Source organism: Oncorhynchus kisutch, linkage group LG30 (genome assembly GCF_002021735.2).
Source record: "Oncorhynchus kisutch isolate 150728-3 linkage group LG30, Okis_V2, whole genome shotgun sequence".
Classification (NCBI taxonomy): Eukaryota; Metazoa; Chordata; class Actinopteri; order Salmoniformes; family Salmonidae; genus Oncorhynchus; species Oncorhynchus kisutch.
In genome coordinates this window covers 41136777-41154595 of record NC_034203.2, presented here as the reverse complement: position 1 = coordinate 41154595, position 17819 = coordinate 41136777, and the positions used below count along the sequence as shown (strand labels likewise).

At 42.6% G+C, this 17819-nt stretch overlaps 2 protein-coding genes across 3 annotated transcripts; one reads left to right on the top strand and one right to left on the bottom strand.

Moving 5' to 3' along the window:
- Positions 1–1221: 1221 nt before the first annotated feature.
- On the top strand, positions 1222–5890 carry LOC109874792 (low-density lipoprotein receptor class A domain-containing protein 1). The gene is made up of 6 exons (XM_031810253.1): positions 1222–1435; positions 1607–1646; positions 1890–2039; positions 3488–3625; positions 4471–4599; positions 5567–5890. Exons 1-6 carry the CDS (start codon positions 1406–1408, stop codon positions 5722–5724), a joined length of 645 nt encoding a protein of 214 aa, XP_031666113.1. The 5' UTR covers positions 1222–1405; the 3' UTR covers positions 5725–5890.
- A 4740-nt stretch (positions 5891–10630) lies between these two features.
- Positions 10631–16359, bottom strand: lrrc42 (leucine rich repeat containing 42). 2 transcript variants are annotated; one of them, XM_031810251.1, is made up of 7 exons: positions 15751–16359; positions 15423–15554; positions 14793–14914; positions 14440–14525; positions 12489–12602; positions 11553–11637; positions 10631–11260 (listed from the first exon to the last, which is right to left on the bottom strand). In XM_031810251.1, the coding sequence occupies exons 1-7, from the start codon at positions 16158–16160 to the stop codon at positions 10911–10913; spliced, it is 1299 nt and encodes a 432-aa protein (XP_031666111.1). In that variant the 5' UTR covers positions 16161–16359; the 3' UTR covers positions 10631–10910. The 2 variants fall into 2 exon arrangements, with proteins under 2 accessions (XP_031666111.1, XP_031666112.1); XM_031810252.1 differs by having other exon boundaries at positions 14793–14911; positions 15751–16349.
- Between the last annotated feature and the right edge of the window lie 1460 nt (positions 16360–17819).

The window sequence follows — 17819 nt, the reverse complement described above, 5'->3', positions numbered from 1 at the left end:
GGGTGTAAAGCCATAACACACATGTTTTTCCAGCAGCAGACTATGATCGATTATGTCAAAATCTGCACTGAAGTCTAACAAGACGGCCCCCACAATGTTTTTATCATCAATTTCTCTCAGCCAATCATCAGTCATTTGTGTAAGTGCTGTGCTTGTTGAGTGTTCTTCCCTATAAGCGTGCTGAAATTCTGTTGTCAATTTATTTACTGTGAAATAGCATTGTATCTGGTCAAACAGTATTCTTTCCAGATGTTTACAAAGTGTTGGTAACAGGCTGCTTGGTCGGCTATTTGAGCCAGTAAAGGGGGCTTTATTAATCTTGGGTAACGGACTGACTTTTAGTTTCCCTCCAGACCTGAGGGCAAATGCTCTCTAGTAGGCTTATATTGAAAATGTGGCAAATAGGAGTAGCAACATCGTCTGCTATTATCCTCAGTAATTTTCCATCCAGATTGTCAGACCCTGGTGGCTTGTCATTGTTGATAGACAACCATTTTGTTCACCTCTTCCACAATGACTTTAACGGAATTCAAAAGTACTATTCTAGTCTTTCATAATATGGTCCGATATACTTGGATGTGGAGTGTCAGTGTTTGTTGCTGGCATGTCATCCCTAAGTTTGCTAATCTTGCCAATGAAAAAGTAATTAAAGTCGTTTGCAATCTATGGAGATATGAAGGAACCAGAGTCATTCCAATATTGAAAATAAAGCTTTTCCGTCTTTGTAGAAACTGAGTATCAATGGATACATGGAGTACGCCAAGGACCACAAGCTGCTGACCCCTTACCCAGCATCCTCTCTGGTCATCCCCTCCAAGCAGGAGGAAGAGGCTGGACCAGTCTAACATCTAAACATCTAGGGGCCAAACCAACATGATGGAGATACAGGAAGTACACTGAAAATCCATTTCCAATTCTCTGTTAATGCTCGTCTAAAATGTATTTTGATAGTGATACCTCCAATACCTAGCATTTCCTTTAAAGCCGTATTCCCATATTGACTGTTAGGTCAACCGTAAACCCTCAAACACACAGTAGCTATGGCAAAGAACAATTCAAAGGCTTTTAAGTTTCTAAGTGACTATAAACCAACCACTAAAACTGATTTAGAACTATTTCCCCATTCAGACTTCAGTCCATTGAGCCTTGGTGCCCAGTTTATTATTGACTGTTTAATTAAGGATAGAGTCTGTTTACCTTTGTCACTGTGGGCATGTCTGAGCTGGTGTGAGGTGACTTGAGGGGAAACTGTTGTTTCCACAATGCCTCAATGGTAACCAAGTAACTATCACTGAACCTATCAACCTACCTATAATTACCTACCATAATGGTACTGTGCGACTAGTTCAGCTGTGCTTCAGTAGTGCTTAGATATGTTGAATAGGGAATATTGAAGAGCTACAACATGAAATCCAACCGGACCCACCCACAGCAGGTAATGTCACAGAAGTGTCCGTTGGAACGGAATTTGGAACAATATATATATATTTTTTTGTAAACATCCATGGAATCATTTTAATTTCATCAATACGGAAACAACGATTTCCTCCATGTTGGAAAACATTTCCTGGGACTTAAAATGTATCACTTTTCTATTCCATGTCAGAGACTGTTTGATGACCGTTCAATGGGGTCACCTGATGAAGGTAAGACAAATTATTTTGTCATCACCTAGAAATTGTGTACTTTAATGTGTGGTACACGTTATGGTACACGTTATGGTACACGGTATGATACACACAGGGCCTCCCAAGGAATCCCAACAATACAGGGCTCTGGCCAAAATAAGTTTACTAAACGGAGCATAGGATGCCATTTGAGAAATAACTATAGACGTGTACAGGATCTGTCGCTGGACTGTGGTCTTTCTCCCGTCTGTCTGTCCACAGACTGCTGTGGAGAGTGCTGCAGGCCTAGCTGTCGGTGCTGCAGCAGACGAGCAGTCTGTCTCTCCAGTATAATACTAACTGTAGGAACAGTCCTGGCTGTGGTAGGGGTTATACTCGCTCTGGTCTTTGGGATCCCCAAATCACCTCCTGGTAAGATAAATAAACACACGGGTCTTTCTCTGCTGGATCACTATTATTTAGGAGGGGACTGTGGATATGTCTCCGTACATTAGTCACACACGACGATATCTCAGACTGCAATAGCATGATTCTGGCGAAACTTGGGTGAATGGTGCATGTTTTACAAAATCACACTGATTGGCCAGATGGTGGCACTTTAACTAAGCAATAGGTCCCGAGGGGGTGTGGTATATGGCCAATATACCATGGCTAAGGGCTGTTCTTATACACGACGCAACGCTTAGTGCCTGGACACAGCCCTTAGCCGTGGTATATTGGCCATATACCACAAACCACAGAGGTGCCTTATTGCTATATATATATATATATATATATATATATATATATATTATAAACTCTTAACCAATGTAATTAGAGCAGTAAACACAAGTGTTTTGTCATACCTGTGGTATACGGTCTGATATACCACGGCTGTTAGATAATCAGCATTCAGGGCTTGAACCACCCAGTTCATAACAAGAGATTGAAAATGCTAACTTTGAAAGGTCACACCACTCACCCCGTTTGAGTCATGAAATACCGTACATAAGTCCCTCTCCTCATAAGGAACACATTTGACTCAGGGACCCATAAGGTCCGCCATTGATGGATTTTCGCCATTTAGAATATTGTAAAAAAAAAAACACTTAAAAACGCTACTCTTTCTGGCACCGAATGTCCGATCTTCACGAAACTTGATATGTGGCGTCTATGGACGAAGGTCTCTCAACGCAATATTGTCCAGACTAGTACTTAAAACAAAATTCACGTTGGCGTGGTCTGGCACATAAAAAAAGTCAAGGATATTCATATTGTAAATACATTTGGTACACATGTTGCATACAATGTCAAGACTCAGCATATGCAAGAACATTCATATCAACCACACGGTGGCGCTATAACAGGCACGTGTTTATATCTCTTGATGTGTTTGACTCAGTGTTGAAATTTGGCGCACATGCTTAGGGAAATGAGATTAGCTAACCCACGTGATATGTCAGACACCACTGGCCTGGTTTAGACAACTTTGGTGAATGACAAGTCTTGGAATAGAGATCTGTCAGTTACAAAATTACAGTGATTGGCCCAAGGGGGGGGGGGGGGGGCTGCATCATTCGTAGGGGACGACATGTTTACTGTTGTCTTGTTTATCCATGTAATAGAGTGCTATTGTATGCAGTTACTGATATCTGACACAAGATGGCAGTAAATACTACCTTTCAGTGATATCCTGGGTTTGAAGGCCTATTTGTTGTGAAGACTTGGGGCCCTGTTCATAAAGCATCTCAGAGTAAGAGTGCTGATCCTAGATCAGCGCTCCCCCCCCCCCGGTTCTTTCATTATGGTCTGAAAGGTCCTAGATCAGTGATACTGATCCCCAGTTCTAGTAATGAGGGTTTGTAAATGTCCCCTTGTAGTAAACCGTGTCTGCAGGACAGCGGACAATGCGACAGGCTTCCTGTGTGACGACAGACTGACCTGTATCCCGCCCTCTGACCTCTGTAACGGGTTCGTGACCTGCCCCAAAGGAGCCGATGAGGACACACACATGTGCAGTTAGTCACTGTTCCAATAATGTTCTTATTTATTTTCCATTTTAGTAATTTATTTTTATTTAACCTTTATTTTTTTAATTTTAGCAAACACGATCATTAAAAAAAATACATTAATGGTAATAAGTGATGTGATGCGTTTTTGGTCGATATCCGATATTCTTCTTGCCCAAAAAAAACCCAGATACCAATATTTAAAATTTTAGCGGCCTTTTAAGCATTCTAGTACAGTTACATTAGTTAAAACACACACGTACGCAGCAGTCTAAGGCACTGCATCTCAGTGCAAGAGGCGTCATTACAGTCCCTGGTTCGAATCCAGGCTGTATCACATCCGGCCGTGTTTGGGAGTCCCATAGGGTAGCGCACAATTGGCCCAGCGTCATCCGGGTTTGGCCAGGGTAGGCCGTCATTGTAAATAAAAATTGGGTCTTAATTGGACTTGCCTGGTTAAATAAAAATAAACATTGTTTGCATCCATGAGCTAGCTAGCTTTTTTTTGGACAAGCACTATAGGTGCGCGAGACAACTTTACTACGCGTGATAGTGTAATCAATGTGTAATAACTACGTAAAAAAAACGGATGAACGCGTTCAATTATGTGAATATTTACATGAAAATCTGTCGCCAATTGGATGTAAACCTAGCTATTGTAAGTTAAACCTTTCCTCAGTAAAGCAGCTATTAGCAAAACCAATGCTATTCATTTTCCTAAGAACCTTGGGTTAAGAACCTCAGGGGGACTAGAACCCCAGGTTGAGAACCTCAGGTTGAGAACCTCAGGGGGACTAGAACCCCAGGTTGAGAACCTCTGCTCTAAGTAAACATGCCCATACTTTTCCTTTCAGGTGATCTCCCCAACAACCTTCCAGGTGGTCTTGTGTTTCGATGTGGAAACCCTCAGTTCTGGGTCTTTACTGACAAGAAGTGTAACAACTTCAATGACTGTGGGGACTGCTCTGATGAGATTGGGCCTTGTGAGTTGTATTATTCAAATTTCAGAGTCAAGTTTAATGCTGTTTTCTTCGCCTACAGATTGCCGTCATTTTAATTTAACTAGGCAAGTCAGTTAAGTACAAATTCTTATTTACAAAATGACAGCCTACCCCCGGGCCAATTATGCGCAGCCCTATAAGACTCTCGATCATGGCCGGTTGTGATACAGCCCGGGATCGAACCAGGGTCTGTAGTGACACCTCTAGCACTGCAATACTAGGCAAGAAATAGGGCAGTAATTATTTAGGTCACAAGGGTCACCACCTTTGTGAAGGGGGGAGTACATGGGCCGCCTTCCAAACCTTGGGGATAGTACCAGATTTATTTATTTATTTAATATATATATATATATATATAAATTGCCAGGTTAGCGGGAGTACATGTTACGTTCTAAATGGAACAAAAATGCTCGAGTTGAATGGTGCTACTCACTGGTTGTTTCCCCTGCTGTCCAGTAACCTCTTTGTACACAAAGGAGGGATTCTTTATCGTCTCCTTAGCAACCAGGCTGAACTCTTGTTCTGTCTGTTTAGACTGTCACCATTGTATAACACTGCTATCTTAAGACAACATGGGCTATGAAAACTGGTTCCAAACTGCTTTTATTTGTTTCAATGCTTTAAAAAAGGGAGTAGAGCGAAGGTACCCTTATCGCTCACGTAAGCAGTTCTTTGTGTAGGTGATGTATATAAATGAATAGGTCATTTGTATACTTTTATGTTCCTCCCCAGTATATCTGGAGAGTTTACTTCCTTGCAATTGCTTGAATAAAGTCTTTAAAAAACAAATGGAAAATGATCTATATCTGATCCTTGGAATACGTTTTTCTTCAACAAGACATTATTTCAGTATCAAATTGTATGCAATAGACTGTGTTTACCAACCTCCTATATTCAGACACACACAGTGACGGAGAGGTGGCCTGTGCTTCTCATCTCCCCTCTACAGATTCTGGCTGTGCCCCCTGTGGTGTGAACTGGTGGCCCTGCATACCAGTGGACTTCCAGTACTGTTCCTGCATCCCTCGCTGTCTGTGCCGTGATGGACGCCATCACTGCTACGACTGGTCTGACGAGTACACCTGCCCCAAAAGTTTAACCTGCTAGACTAAGGTGACCAGATTTCTGAAATGAAAACCGGGGTCATTTCCAGCTCGGCGGTCAATATATCATTCAAATATCCAATGTTATTATCTATTATATATAATATCAATATATCATTCAAAATATCCAATGTTATTATCTATGAAAAATAAAAAGGGAACAATTCCGGTTTCACGTCTTTAGTCTAAGACAGAGAAAACACCTATACTACAGAAACACTACAGACAAGACAGAACTGTCCGATCTGAACAGCCATTCAGTGGTCCTGCTAGTCTGGGTAGAACTGATCTGAACAGCCATTCAGTGGTCCTGCTAGTCTGGGTAGAACTGATCTGAACAGCCATTCAGTGGTCCTGCTAGTCTGGGTAGAACTGATCTGAACAGCCATTCAGTGGTCCTGGTAGTCTGGGTAGAACTGATCTGAACAGCCATTCAGTGGTCCTGGTAGTCTGGGTAGAACTGATCTGAACAGCCATTCAGTGGTCCTGGTAGTCTGGGTAGAACTGATCTGAACAGCCATTCAGTGGTCCTGGTAGTCTGGGTAGAACTGATCTGAACAGCCATTCAGTGGTCCTGGTAGTCTGGGTAGAACTGATCTGAACAGCCAATCAGTGGTCCTGCTAGTCTGGGTAGAATAAGAGCAGAATAGAACATGAGCAAAATTGAAGAAAAAAAAACAGACAATAGTATATGTGAAATAGTTAACAACATAATAAAGAAATATTGGTAACTCCATAATATACTTATACTAACCTAATCTGTATATTTCTCAGAAGAATGTATCTTCTTCAGGATTGCTCTGTCTTTGGCCAGCTTCTCCATGAACTTCTGGCAGGGGAGGTTGAAGTTTGTCTTCACAATAAGCATGGCCTTGATGGTAGGAACAGTGAACCTATTTCTTGCTGCTGTCCATAGATCATTCATTTGGGAGAACACTCTCTCGACTGGTGCATTACTTCCAGGTAAGCACATGACAACAGACGCTAATCTAGCCAGGTTAGTGTGTGGGACGTCATTCTTTTTGAAGTCGGTAACCACCATGCTCCATCTCTGACTAAACGGTGTCTCAGATGTGTTCCATTCTTCAAGCGATCCCCCCTTTAGGAACTCTTGCAGGCCAGTAACCACCATGCTCCATCTCTGACTAAACGGTGTCTCAGATGTTTTTCATTCTTCAAGCGATTCCCCCTTTAGGAACTCTTGCAGGCCAGTAACCTGGTCACACAATGCATCCTCATTGATGGTCACATTGGGGCATTTTTCCTGCAGTGTGCCTGCTGCCTTCTGGATCTCTTCATGCTGAGGTTGCCTTTTTAAAAGGAGACCATGTAAATCTTTTAGATGATCTGTGTGCTTTCCCCAATGCTTGCAAGTAGTTCACAGCCGTAGTGATGAACGATTGGGATGTTTTGAGAAAGCGGTCTTTGAACATTGCTCCATTGTCCTCCAGCTCTCAGAAGTCCTCTGACCAAAACTGGAATGAAGTTGTCATTTTTATTTTTTATTTATTTTACCTTTATTTAACCAGGTAGGCAAGTTGAGAACAAGTTCTCATTTACAATTGCGACCTGGCCAAGATAAAGCAAAGCAGTTCGACAGATACAACGACAGAGTTACACATGGAGTAAAACAAACATACAGTCAATAATACAGTATAAACAAGTCTATATACAATGTGAGCAAATGTGGTGAGAAGGGAGGTAAAGGCAAAAAAGGCCATGATGGCAAAGTAAATACAATATAGCAAGTAAAACACTGGAATGGTAGTTTTGCAATGGAAGAATGTGCAAAGTAGAAATAAAAATAATGGGGTGCAAAGGAGCAAAATAAATAAATAAATTAAAATTAAATACAGTTGGGAAAGAGGTAGTTGTTTGGGCTAAATTATAGGTGGGCTATGTACAGGTGCAGTAATCTGTGAGCTGCTCTGACAGTTGGTGCTTAAAGCTAGTGAGGGAGATAAGTGTTTCCAGTTTCAGAGATTTTTGTAGTTCGTTCCAGTCATTGGCAGCAGAGAACTGGAAGGAGAGGCGGCCAAAGAAAGAATTGGTTTTGGGGGTGACTAGAGAGATATACCTGCTGGAGCGTGTGCTACAGGTGGGAGATGCTATGGTGATCAGCGAGCTGAGATAAGGGGGGACTTTACCTAGCAGGGTCTTGTAGATGACATGGAGCCAGTGGGTTTGGCGACGAGTATGAAGCGAGGGCCAGCCAACGAGAGCGTACAGGTCGCAATGGTGGGTAGTATATGGGGCTTTGGTGATAAAACGGATTGCACTGTGATAGACTGCATCCAATTTGTTGAGTAGGGTATTGGAGGCTATTTTGTAAATGACATCGCCAAAGTCGAGGATTGGTAGGATGGTCAGTTTTACAAGGGTATGTTTGGCAGCATGAGTGAAGGATGCTTTGTTGCGAAATAGGAAGCCAATTCTAGATTTAACTTTGGATTGGAGATGTTTGATATGGGTCTGGAAGGAGAGTTTACAGTCTAACCAGACACCTAAGTATTTGTAGTTGTCCACGTATTCTAAGTCAGAGCCGTCCAGAGTAGTGATGTTGGACAGGCGGGTAGGTGCAGGTAGCGATCGGTTGAAGAGCATGCATTTAGTCATCACGTCTTGCAGTCAATTTTGCCTCAACATTTCTAAGAATTGCAGTGGACTCCACAGCACAGTGGTCCTGGCCTCCAAGCATCTTGATCGTGTCACTGAATATGGTCAAGTTTCCATGGACAAAGGCCAGCCAAAGTTCAGTCAGTAGATCTTCGAACATTGTTCACAGGACAACAGGGCATTTGTCTTCAGAAAGAAAAAAGGATTTCAATGGCACCTTTTCAGCACTCTTTCTAGAGCAGGAAGCATGGACAGCCAGCGAACATTGCTGTGTCCTAAAATGTTATGTTACTCCTGGCCAACAAACTCACAAAAGCCCTTCAGTCTTTCTACTTTGACGGTGAAAATATCTTTGTGAGCAGGTACTCAACATCAAGGGAAATCATATCCAAAGCTGTTTTGGCTGTGTTATGAATGATGTGGGCAGGACAAGCCAATCACCTCCTGCTGCAGAGCATTTTCAACTTTGGTATGGACATTGACCCTCACCAGCCTATTCAGTCCTCCAAAGAAGGTATTTGTGTTGTCGGCAGAGAATGTTTTCCAGGTTAAATTTTGGGATGACCACCAGGACCTCAGCTGCAATCTCCTCTGCTGTTTCTCCTTTCAATTCAACTAAATCAAGCAGTTTTGTTTCCACAGATGTGTTTCCGACCATATATCTGACAATATCTGACTACTACTGGCAGCAGCTTTACATGTCCATGATTGGACACATCAATGGACAGGGACACAAATTCAACCTGGTCTAGGTCCTGTGTTACCAAAGTAGTTGGCCATGGTGCTAACACGTTACTCACTATGGCGTCACATTTTGTCCTAGCACATGTAAACTTTGGCTCATAAAGCTTCCATGTCAGTTGTGCTGTGCAGTCCATAGATCTGTAACTATGATTGTGTCGCATAGTGTGGAATGCAAAGACACCCTCCTGCACAGCTAAATCAAATTCTTCTTGGGAAGGCTCTACCTTCTTAAAGAATGTGGTGACAGAGGGCAAACCAACACGGCCAATCAGAGAGGCTTTATGCTTTTTAGACTGTTGATGTTCTACCACTGCTGTTCTTCTCCGGCTGCCAATTGAAAGGGAGGAATTACAAAGGGTGCAGTGAACCATTCTATCATCTTGACCTGAGCGTATAAATGGACATTCTCTCATCATGTTGTCATTAAAATGGCATTTCCGTTTCTGGGAAAGAGCCATTGTACCTCCTGTCTGCTCTTCACTCTCCTTGTGTTGTCACTCTCCTTGTGTCGTCACTCTCCTTACTCTCTTAACCTTTTCTTCTCCTCCAATCTTTAATAATAAATAGTACACTATTAGATAAAATAATTTGGTTAACAGACTCCCACTGCTTGCCTCATTTTTGTATTTTATCTATAAAAAAAATGGTTTGCAATAATAAATTGGCAGGCTCTGTAATCATATCTTTACCTTTCCTCCTCTCTCTTTCACTCTTCTTCCTCTCCACTCTAACAGAAAACATTATGCTAATATTATCCATGAAAATGTCTAAATATATTTTCACACTACTTATAATGCCAAACCATTAAAATTGTAATGTACAAATACATATTCTCATAATTAACTGTGCATGAATTTAATATAATCATATTTTCAAAATAGCCCGTCCACTGCATGTTTACATGTGAACGTTTTTTTTTTACCTAGTTACCATGACAGTAGATGGCTAACTTAGCTAGCTAGATAACTTAGTCGACATAGCTCATGTTAGCTAGCATAACCTATTTAAAACCTTATAAAGCAGAGCATCTATCTATATAATAGTGACATTATAACATCATTAGCTAGTATCTCAAACAAGTGTAACTTTGTTTGTTTGTGGTGATGTTGTGGATTCACTTGACACTTGCTAGCTTCTGGCCGAGTTTTCCGCAGCAGTTCTCTCTACAACAAGCGCGAGCAAGTAGTTAGAAGAAGAGTGAGTGAAGCTACTATAGTGAGCAGCCCCCTCTGCTGGACGAAACAAGCACAACGCGATTGAGACGTCAACCGGTAGGCTCTGCTGCCTGGTCTTGCCACGTATAATATTATTTCACTTTGCAAATCTGTTTTTAACGCACAGTAAAAAACGGGGACAGCTCCAGCCAGGGACAGGCCACCAAAACCAAGGACTGTCCCCGGGAAAACGGGGACGTCTGGTCACCCTATGCTAGACTGACTGCCACATCCATCCCCTAATCTCTGAACCAAATCGAAGGTGTGTACCCTGGCCATGTGAACATTCTGTCATCAGAGACCGGATCCACACCAATGATCAGAATCTTGGAACAGTTACAATAATAAAACAACATACTTTTATTTGTAAAAAGTTTCAAACGTAAATAAGCAGCAGATTGACGAAGAAAACACTAAATGTTCCTCCAGCTAAGGAGTGCTTGGGGTCCACTTAAACAAAAACTAAAAAACCTACCAAAGCTAACCTAGAGGTGGAACCTGAACTCTACAGAATGCATGACATCAGGAAGAGTTCAAATTGAGCAGTGCATTGTCACACACACACACCCGCACACATTTGGAGACTGTGGACCTCGGCTACAGAGGAGAAGAAGCATCAGTAACTGTTGAGTAGATCCAAATCGCCTGCTGTGAGAGCTGGTGATGAAGAGGCACGTTTAACAGGAGGACTGTGATGACCACTGTCCCCGACCCGGTGTTTACGAGGCCTCTTCTTGTTCTGTGAACAGGGTTTTACATGTCTGTTGGTGGACCCTGCGATTTCAACGCTGTCGAGTGACGAGGGCTTAATTTGTCCACTTTTAGTCCCTGTGCATTGGGTCTGATGTGTGTGTGTGTTTGTTGCTGGTTTATACAAATGTATCCTCTCCCTGGTTTTGTCTTGTTCTTTATCCTGGATCAGAGGTGATGCGCTAAGGATTCCTCTGACAAACTTCTCTCTGCCAACTGAAGAGCAAATAGTAATGGTCTTGTTTACAACAACAGCACCTGTATTGACAGCCATATATTGTATATAAAAACAGCACCAAACTGGCCACTGCAGAGACAGACAAGCTTAGAAAATAGCCTGGTTCAGATCGGGAATGTGCTTATAGCCAATTCCCCTAACCTCTGACATGTATGGCATGGCTAAGACTATCCGATTGGGCTAAAGAACACACAGCTCCCAACCTGGTTAGCTTTAAAATGGTCTTTCATTAAAATAGTGATGTATATACAAAAGGATGGTAACACTTACAAAAGCGAATAGCTGATGTTCTTGACTCTTGGATCGTCTTTAGTTTGGGCAGTTCTGTTGCACTCAACTCCCACCGGTTTACTACCTGTCACAAACATACATGCCATACAAATAAAACAAGTTATCAATAAACTACTTTAGTACCATAAATGTGTGTTTTACAACAGGAGTGTTACCTGTTCTGCCCAGCCTCGTGTTTTACAACAGGAGTGTTACCTGTTCTGCCCAGCCTCGTGTTTTACAACAGGAGTGTTACCTGTTCTGCCCAGCCTCGTGTTTTACAACAGGAGTGTTACCTGTTCTGCCCAGCCTCGTGTTTTACAACAGGAGTGTTACCTGTTCTACCCAGCCTCGTGTTTTACAACAGGAGTGTTACCTGTTCTGCCCAGCCTCGTGTTTTACAACAGGAGTGTTACCTGTTCTGCCCAGCCTCGTGTTTTACAACAGGAGTGTTACCTGTTCTGCCCAGCCTCGTGTTTTACAACAGGAGTGTTACCTGTTCTGCCCAGCCTCGTGTTTTACAACAGGAGTGTTACCTGTTCTGCCCAGCCTCGTGTTTTACAACAGGAGTGTTACCTGTTCTGCCCAGCCTCGTGTTTTACAACAGGAGTGTTACCTGTTCTGCCCAGCCTCGTGTTTTACAACAGGAGTGTTACCTGTTCTGCCCAGCCTTGTGTTTTACAACAGGAGTGTTACCTGTTCTGCCCAGCCTCGTGTTTTACAACAGGAGTGTTACCTGTTCTGCCCAGCCTCGTGTTTTACAACAGGAGTGTTACCTGTTCTGCCCAGCCTCGTGTTTTACAACAGGAGTGTTACCTGTTCTGCCCAGCCTCGTGTTTTACAACAGGAGTGTTACCTGTTCTGCCCAGCCTTGTGTTTTACAACAGGAGTGTTACCTGTTCTGCCCAGCCTCGTGTTTTAGAACAGGAGTGTTACCTGTTCTGCCCAGCCTTGTGTTTTACAACAGGAGTGGTCGAAGGCCTCCAGTAGTTTCTCAGACAGGACCAACCCCATGGTGTTCCTCACGGTCTGCTTGAATGACGGGCCAACCTGGGAATCAAATAGTATACATTTCACCCTCAGTTCTGTTAGCGATCAGCGGTGCCATCTTGTGGAAGACATGTTACAGATTGGAAACAAAGGGGTCAGAATAGAATCTTAGCTATGGTCTGGTGCAGGGCTCCAGACGGTGCCAGCCGCACATTCTACACGGTCACCTCACTCAAAAACATCTTATTTTATAGAAAGCTAAAAACATGGATTTGGTCAAACGAGTAAAGTGGTACATTATTCTTGTAATTAAAAAGTGTCTGTCTGTCCCTTTTCACTGGGGCCTGCTGCTGTGTACCGAGCGAGCCACGCTCCCTCTCCCCGGAAATAAAATGCTCTGTGTTCTGATTGTATAACATTTCAAAATCCTATCCTACGGAAAACACGGCTATCATGTTGTCACCGTTGAAGAAAGGAGGTTCAGCTTTCTGTATGTTATTTTTTTACTCAGCTCTCAATAGCAACTATTTTTTACAACCAACATATTTGATATGGCTTTGAAATACGGACAATGCGAAATGTGCATTGGCCTCACTGGGATTGCATTGGCCTCACTGGGATTGCATTGGCCTCACTGGGATTGCATTGGCCTCACTGGGATTGCTTTGGCCTCACTGGGATTGCTTTGGCCTCACTGGGATTGCTTTGGCCTCACTGGGATTGCTTTGGCCTCACTGGGATTGCTTTGGCCTCACTGGGATTGCTTTGGCCTCACTGGGATTGCTTTGGCCTCACTGGGATTGCTTTGGCCTCACTGGGATTGCTTTGGCCTCACTGGGATTGCTTTGGCCTCACTGGGATTGCTTTGGCCTCACTGGGATTGCTTTGGCCTCACTGGGATTGCATTGGCCTCACTGGGATTGCATAGGCCTCACTGGGATTGCATAGGCCTCACTGGGATTGCATAGGCCTCACTGGGATTGCATAGGCCTCACTGGGATTGCATAGGCCTCACTGGGATTGCATAGGCCTCACTGGGATTGCATAGGCCTCACTGGGATTGCATAGGCCTCACTGGGATTGCATAGGCCTCACTGGGATTGCATAGGCCTCACTGGGATTGCATAGGCCTCACTGGGATTGCATAGGCCTCACTGGGATTGCATAGGCCTCACTGGGATTGCATAGGCCTCACTGGGATTGCATAGGCCTCACTGGGATTGCATAGGCCTCACTGGGATTGCATAGGCCTCACTGGGATTGCACAGGCCTCACTGGGATTGCATAGGCCTCACTGGGATTGCATAGGCCTCACTGGGATTGCATAGGCCTCACTGGGCAATAGGCTACAACATTTGAGCCATTCAAAATGTACTGTTAGATGAATACATGGCTACTAGCAGTGGGTAATATCTTTAGAGTTAGCGTCAGCGATCTTACTAATGTGCTTTGAGTTTTCACTTAATCAGATGGTGAATTAGCCCCAATTAAAATGAGTCTACGATATTAGTGCGCATTAAGATGCAGGCTAATTCATCTCTATTGAACCCCAAAAAAATATATATAATTACAGACATTTCTGGAGCTCTATTTTAACAGTAAAATATAACAAATAGTCTAATTTGTCAAGTCAAAATGTATGACAATCACTGGATTATGTTGCACATTCAAATATTTTAAAATCACAACATGAAAATGACTAAATGTATTTATTGTAGTCTACTACACTTTTTAATAAAGCACCAAATTATTTTATATACTAAAATGTTATATTTCGTGCATTGGTTGGTGCCACCCAACTGAAAAACTTAAGAGGCACCAGTACCACCAGGGGAAAATGTTAGTCTGGAACCCTGGTCTTGTGACAGGGAGAAGTACAGAGTCAAAACCTTCTCACCTTTATGTTAGTTCCTGATACATCAAGACCTTGTAACTTTGGGAGGCATGTGAGATATCCAACTGCCTTCTCAGTGATCGGGTTGTCTGTTTGAAAGAGAAGTGAAAACATCCGGTTTAGAGCTATGCTGTGGCTCCCCTGGACCACCCTAAGACTTCCTGACCTTGTCTCCCCTCCCATCTTCACTAGCTGGAAAAGAACAGGACAGATTAAAAATCACAAAACATGTATGGCATCCCTAAGAAGAATCTGCTTTCACGATTCAGATTTCCTTCCTAGCTGTGCAAATAACTAAGGATGGGACTAGGAAGCCATGCTGTACTATTGAGATGCCCCCATAACAGACTACTCACAGGACAGGTCCAGTATCTGTAGGTGTCTCAGCCCCCTTCTCATCATCCTGACAGGGGCTGTCAGTCTCTGGAGACCCTGGTCTGACAGGCTGTTACCACCCAGGGACAGCTGGACCAGGCTACTGAGAAAAAGGAGAGGAGAACTACAATTGGACCAGGCTGATGGGGAGACAGACACAGGACTAACTTTACAAGGAAGTGGATACTCAGCACACACATCAAAAGCTTAGGCCTAGAGACCTAAATTGGTTGAGGTTACAATTGGGGGTTATTTCAATTTTTAAAAAGGCAAGTTAGTTAAGAACAAATTCTTATTTACAATGACAGCCTAACCCAGACGACGCTGGGCCAATTGTGCGCCACCCTATGGGACTCCCAATTACGGCCGGTTGTTATTACAGCCCAGAATCTAACCAGGGTATGTAGTGACACCTCTAGCACTGAGATGCAGTGCCTTAGACCGCTGTGTCACTCGGGAGCCCAATATAGTTAGGTGAACCACCACCCAGAACCACTTGAAATCTGCCTGCTAAAGACACATCAGGGTCAATCACACACATGCAGCTCAGCCTCAGTGAATTAATTAGGCATTGTACTGTACGATAGAACAACAACAAAATATATTCATACCTGGACAATGCATCTGATGTGAGATGTTGGAAGATGTCGTGGCTGTCTCCCAGTCTGCAGCCAAAGAGATCCAGGCACTTCAGACTATGAAACGTTTTTATCTCTTCCAGCTTTTCAGACAGCAAAGGAAACCTGTACGGAAATAAGGCAACAGGCAGCCAGCCCATGTATTAACTGTCAATGAAGTGCATCGCAAGTTCCTAAATTGGCTGTAGGTTGAAGGTTACATAATGTTGGTGGTACTACAATGTGGGGTATGTAGGCTAACTACAATGTGGCACGGAAGGTGTTTATAACCAAGCGTTGTCCCCTGCCAATACTGCCTTACCTATGCCGTAAACAAAGTGACCCGAGCACTATGTCCCCGTATGCATCACTGAACAACTGCAGAGCCTTGGGGGCTGCATCAGGATCTGAAAATATCTGTTTTTCCTCCGCGGCGGCGAAGAGTCTGTCCCCTACTTGTTCAGGAAATCCTTCGAGAGAATCGACATGGTTGATGTTGTACGCCACAAACAGCAGAGATATGTCGTAGAGGGATTTGGCCGTGTACTTCAAACTGCCTTCTTTGTTATAATTGAAGACGAAGTGTTCCTTTTTCAACGCCAGAGGGTTTGTTGTTCTGTGTGATGATGATGACGATGAAGGCGGCTTCGTCTCCGCGAGCACAATGTTATTGACGCGACGAAGCTTTCCTCTCTCGCGCACATATACTATGCCAGAGTCAAGGTCGCCCATTGTATAAGACTTTACTACGAATTAACGTCTTTCCACACCATTCATCTAGCTACAGTAGCTAACCATCAGGTCGTGTTAACTAAGGAGATGTTCGATTCTGCCGCCAGCTTCCGTTAATAATTCTGTCTGAACTGGGCCAGTCTAAAACGACGTCTTGGGTATTCATTCGTCCTTCACAATAAAGGTCCCTCACGTTGATAACCTACAATCCATGAAGACAAAATATATATATTTTGCTCCGTCAATTTAGTACAACAATATTTCAACATATAACAAAACTCACAAAAGACAAGAGATAAGTTACGAAAGAAAACAAATAAAAGAGGACTTAACTATAAACTAAAGTTGTATTATAAACTCAGTAATAGGTAGAAAAGTCAGTTGAAAGATTAAACAGTCATTGGGGAAAAAAGTGTTATGGGTGTAAAATGGCACAGTGATGCCGCCTGTTGGTAAACGTTAATTACTGCGATACCCGGAAGTGTTGCAATGTATTGAACTGTTTACTCGCATCAATGCCTCTGCCTCGTCATTTAACGTCCAAACAGAAAGATTCTTATAACGTTTTTAAAAAATATAACTGAGAATAGGTAATATAGCTAAACATGACCTCAAGTGAAGTTTGCTATATCTACAAAAGAAAATGTATGAAAACTAAGAGGAACATTGGACTAGATCAGGGATGAGGACCTTTGATGGGGGTGGGGCCACAAAAACATGAACATATCCTCTGCAGCAGAAGTACCTCTGGGTCTTCCTTTGCTGTGGCTGTCCTCGTGAGAGCCAGTTTCATCAAAGCGCTTCATGGTTTTTGTGACTGCACTTGAAGAAACTTTCAAAGTTCTTGAAATGTCTCGGATTGACTGACCTTCATGTCTTAAAATAATGATGGACTGTTGTTTCTCTTTGCTTATTTGCCATAATAAGGACTTGGTATTTTACCAAATAGGGCTACTTCTGTATACCACCCCTACAGCACAACTGATTGGCTCAAACGCATTAAGAAGGAAAGAAATTCCACAAATTAACTTTTAACAAGGCACAACTGTTAATTGAAATGCATTCCAGGTGACTACCTCATGAAGCTGGTTGAGAGAATGCCAAGAGTGTGCATTACTGTCAACAAGGCAAAGGGTGTCTACTTTGAAGAATCACACATATATTTTGATTTGTTAAACACTTTTCTGGTTACTACATGATTCCATATGTGTTATTTCATAGTTTTGATGTCTTCACTATTATTTTTACAATGTAGAAAATAGTAAAAACATTATTTTTTAAAACTTGAATGAGTAGGTGTGTCCAAACTTTTGACTGGTACTGTATGTATATGTATTTATAGGTATAGAAATGCATTTATTGATGTCTACATTCATTTTTAACACGTTTGTTATATAACATACACCTTAATGCATACTTTTAAACTATATTATGTAAGCTAAACATAAACATGATTATATAAACAATTTTTTTTGTACTAATGTTACTGTCCCCACTACAGCAACTAAAAATATATGTTGTTTTGTCCTTGAAACATTTAATTGAAATACTGTAGAATTCCATTCATTGCTATGAAGGACTGCTCCTACTGAGGAGAGCCAATATGGCCGACCGGTGGCTTCAAAGCCTCTCAATGGCCAATACCTCGCATTAGCAGTT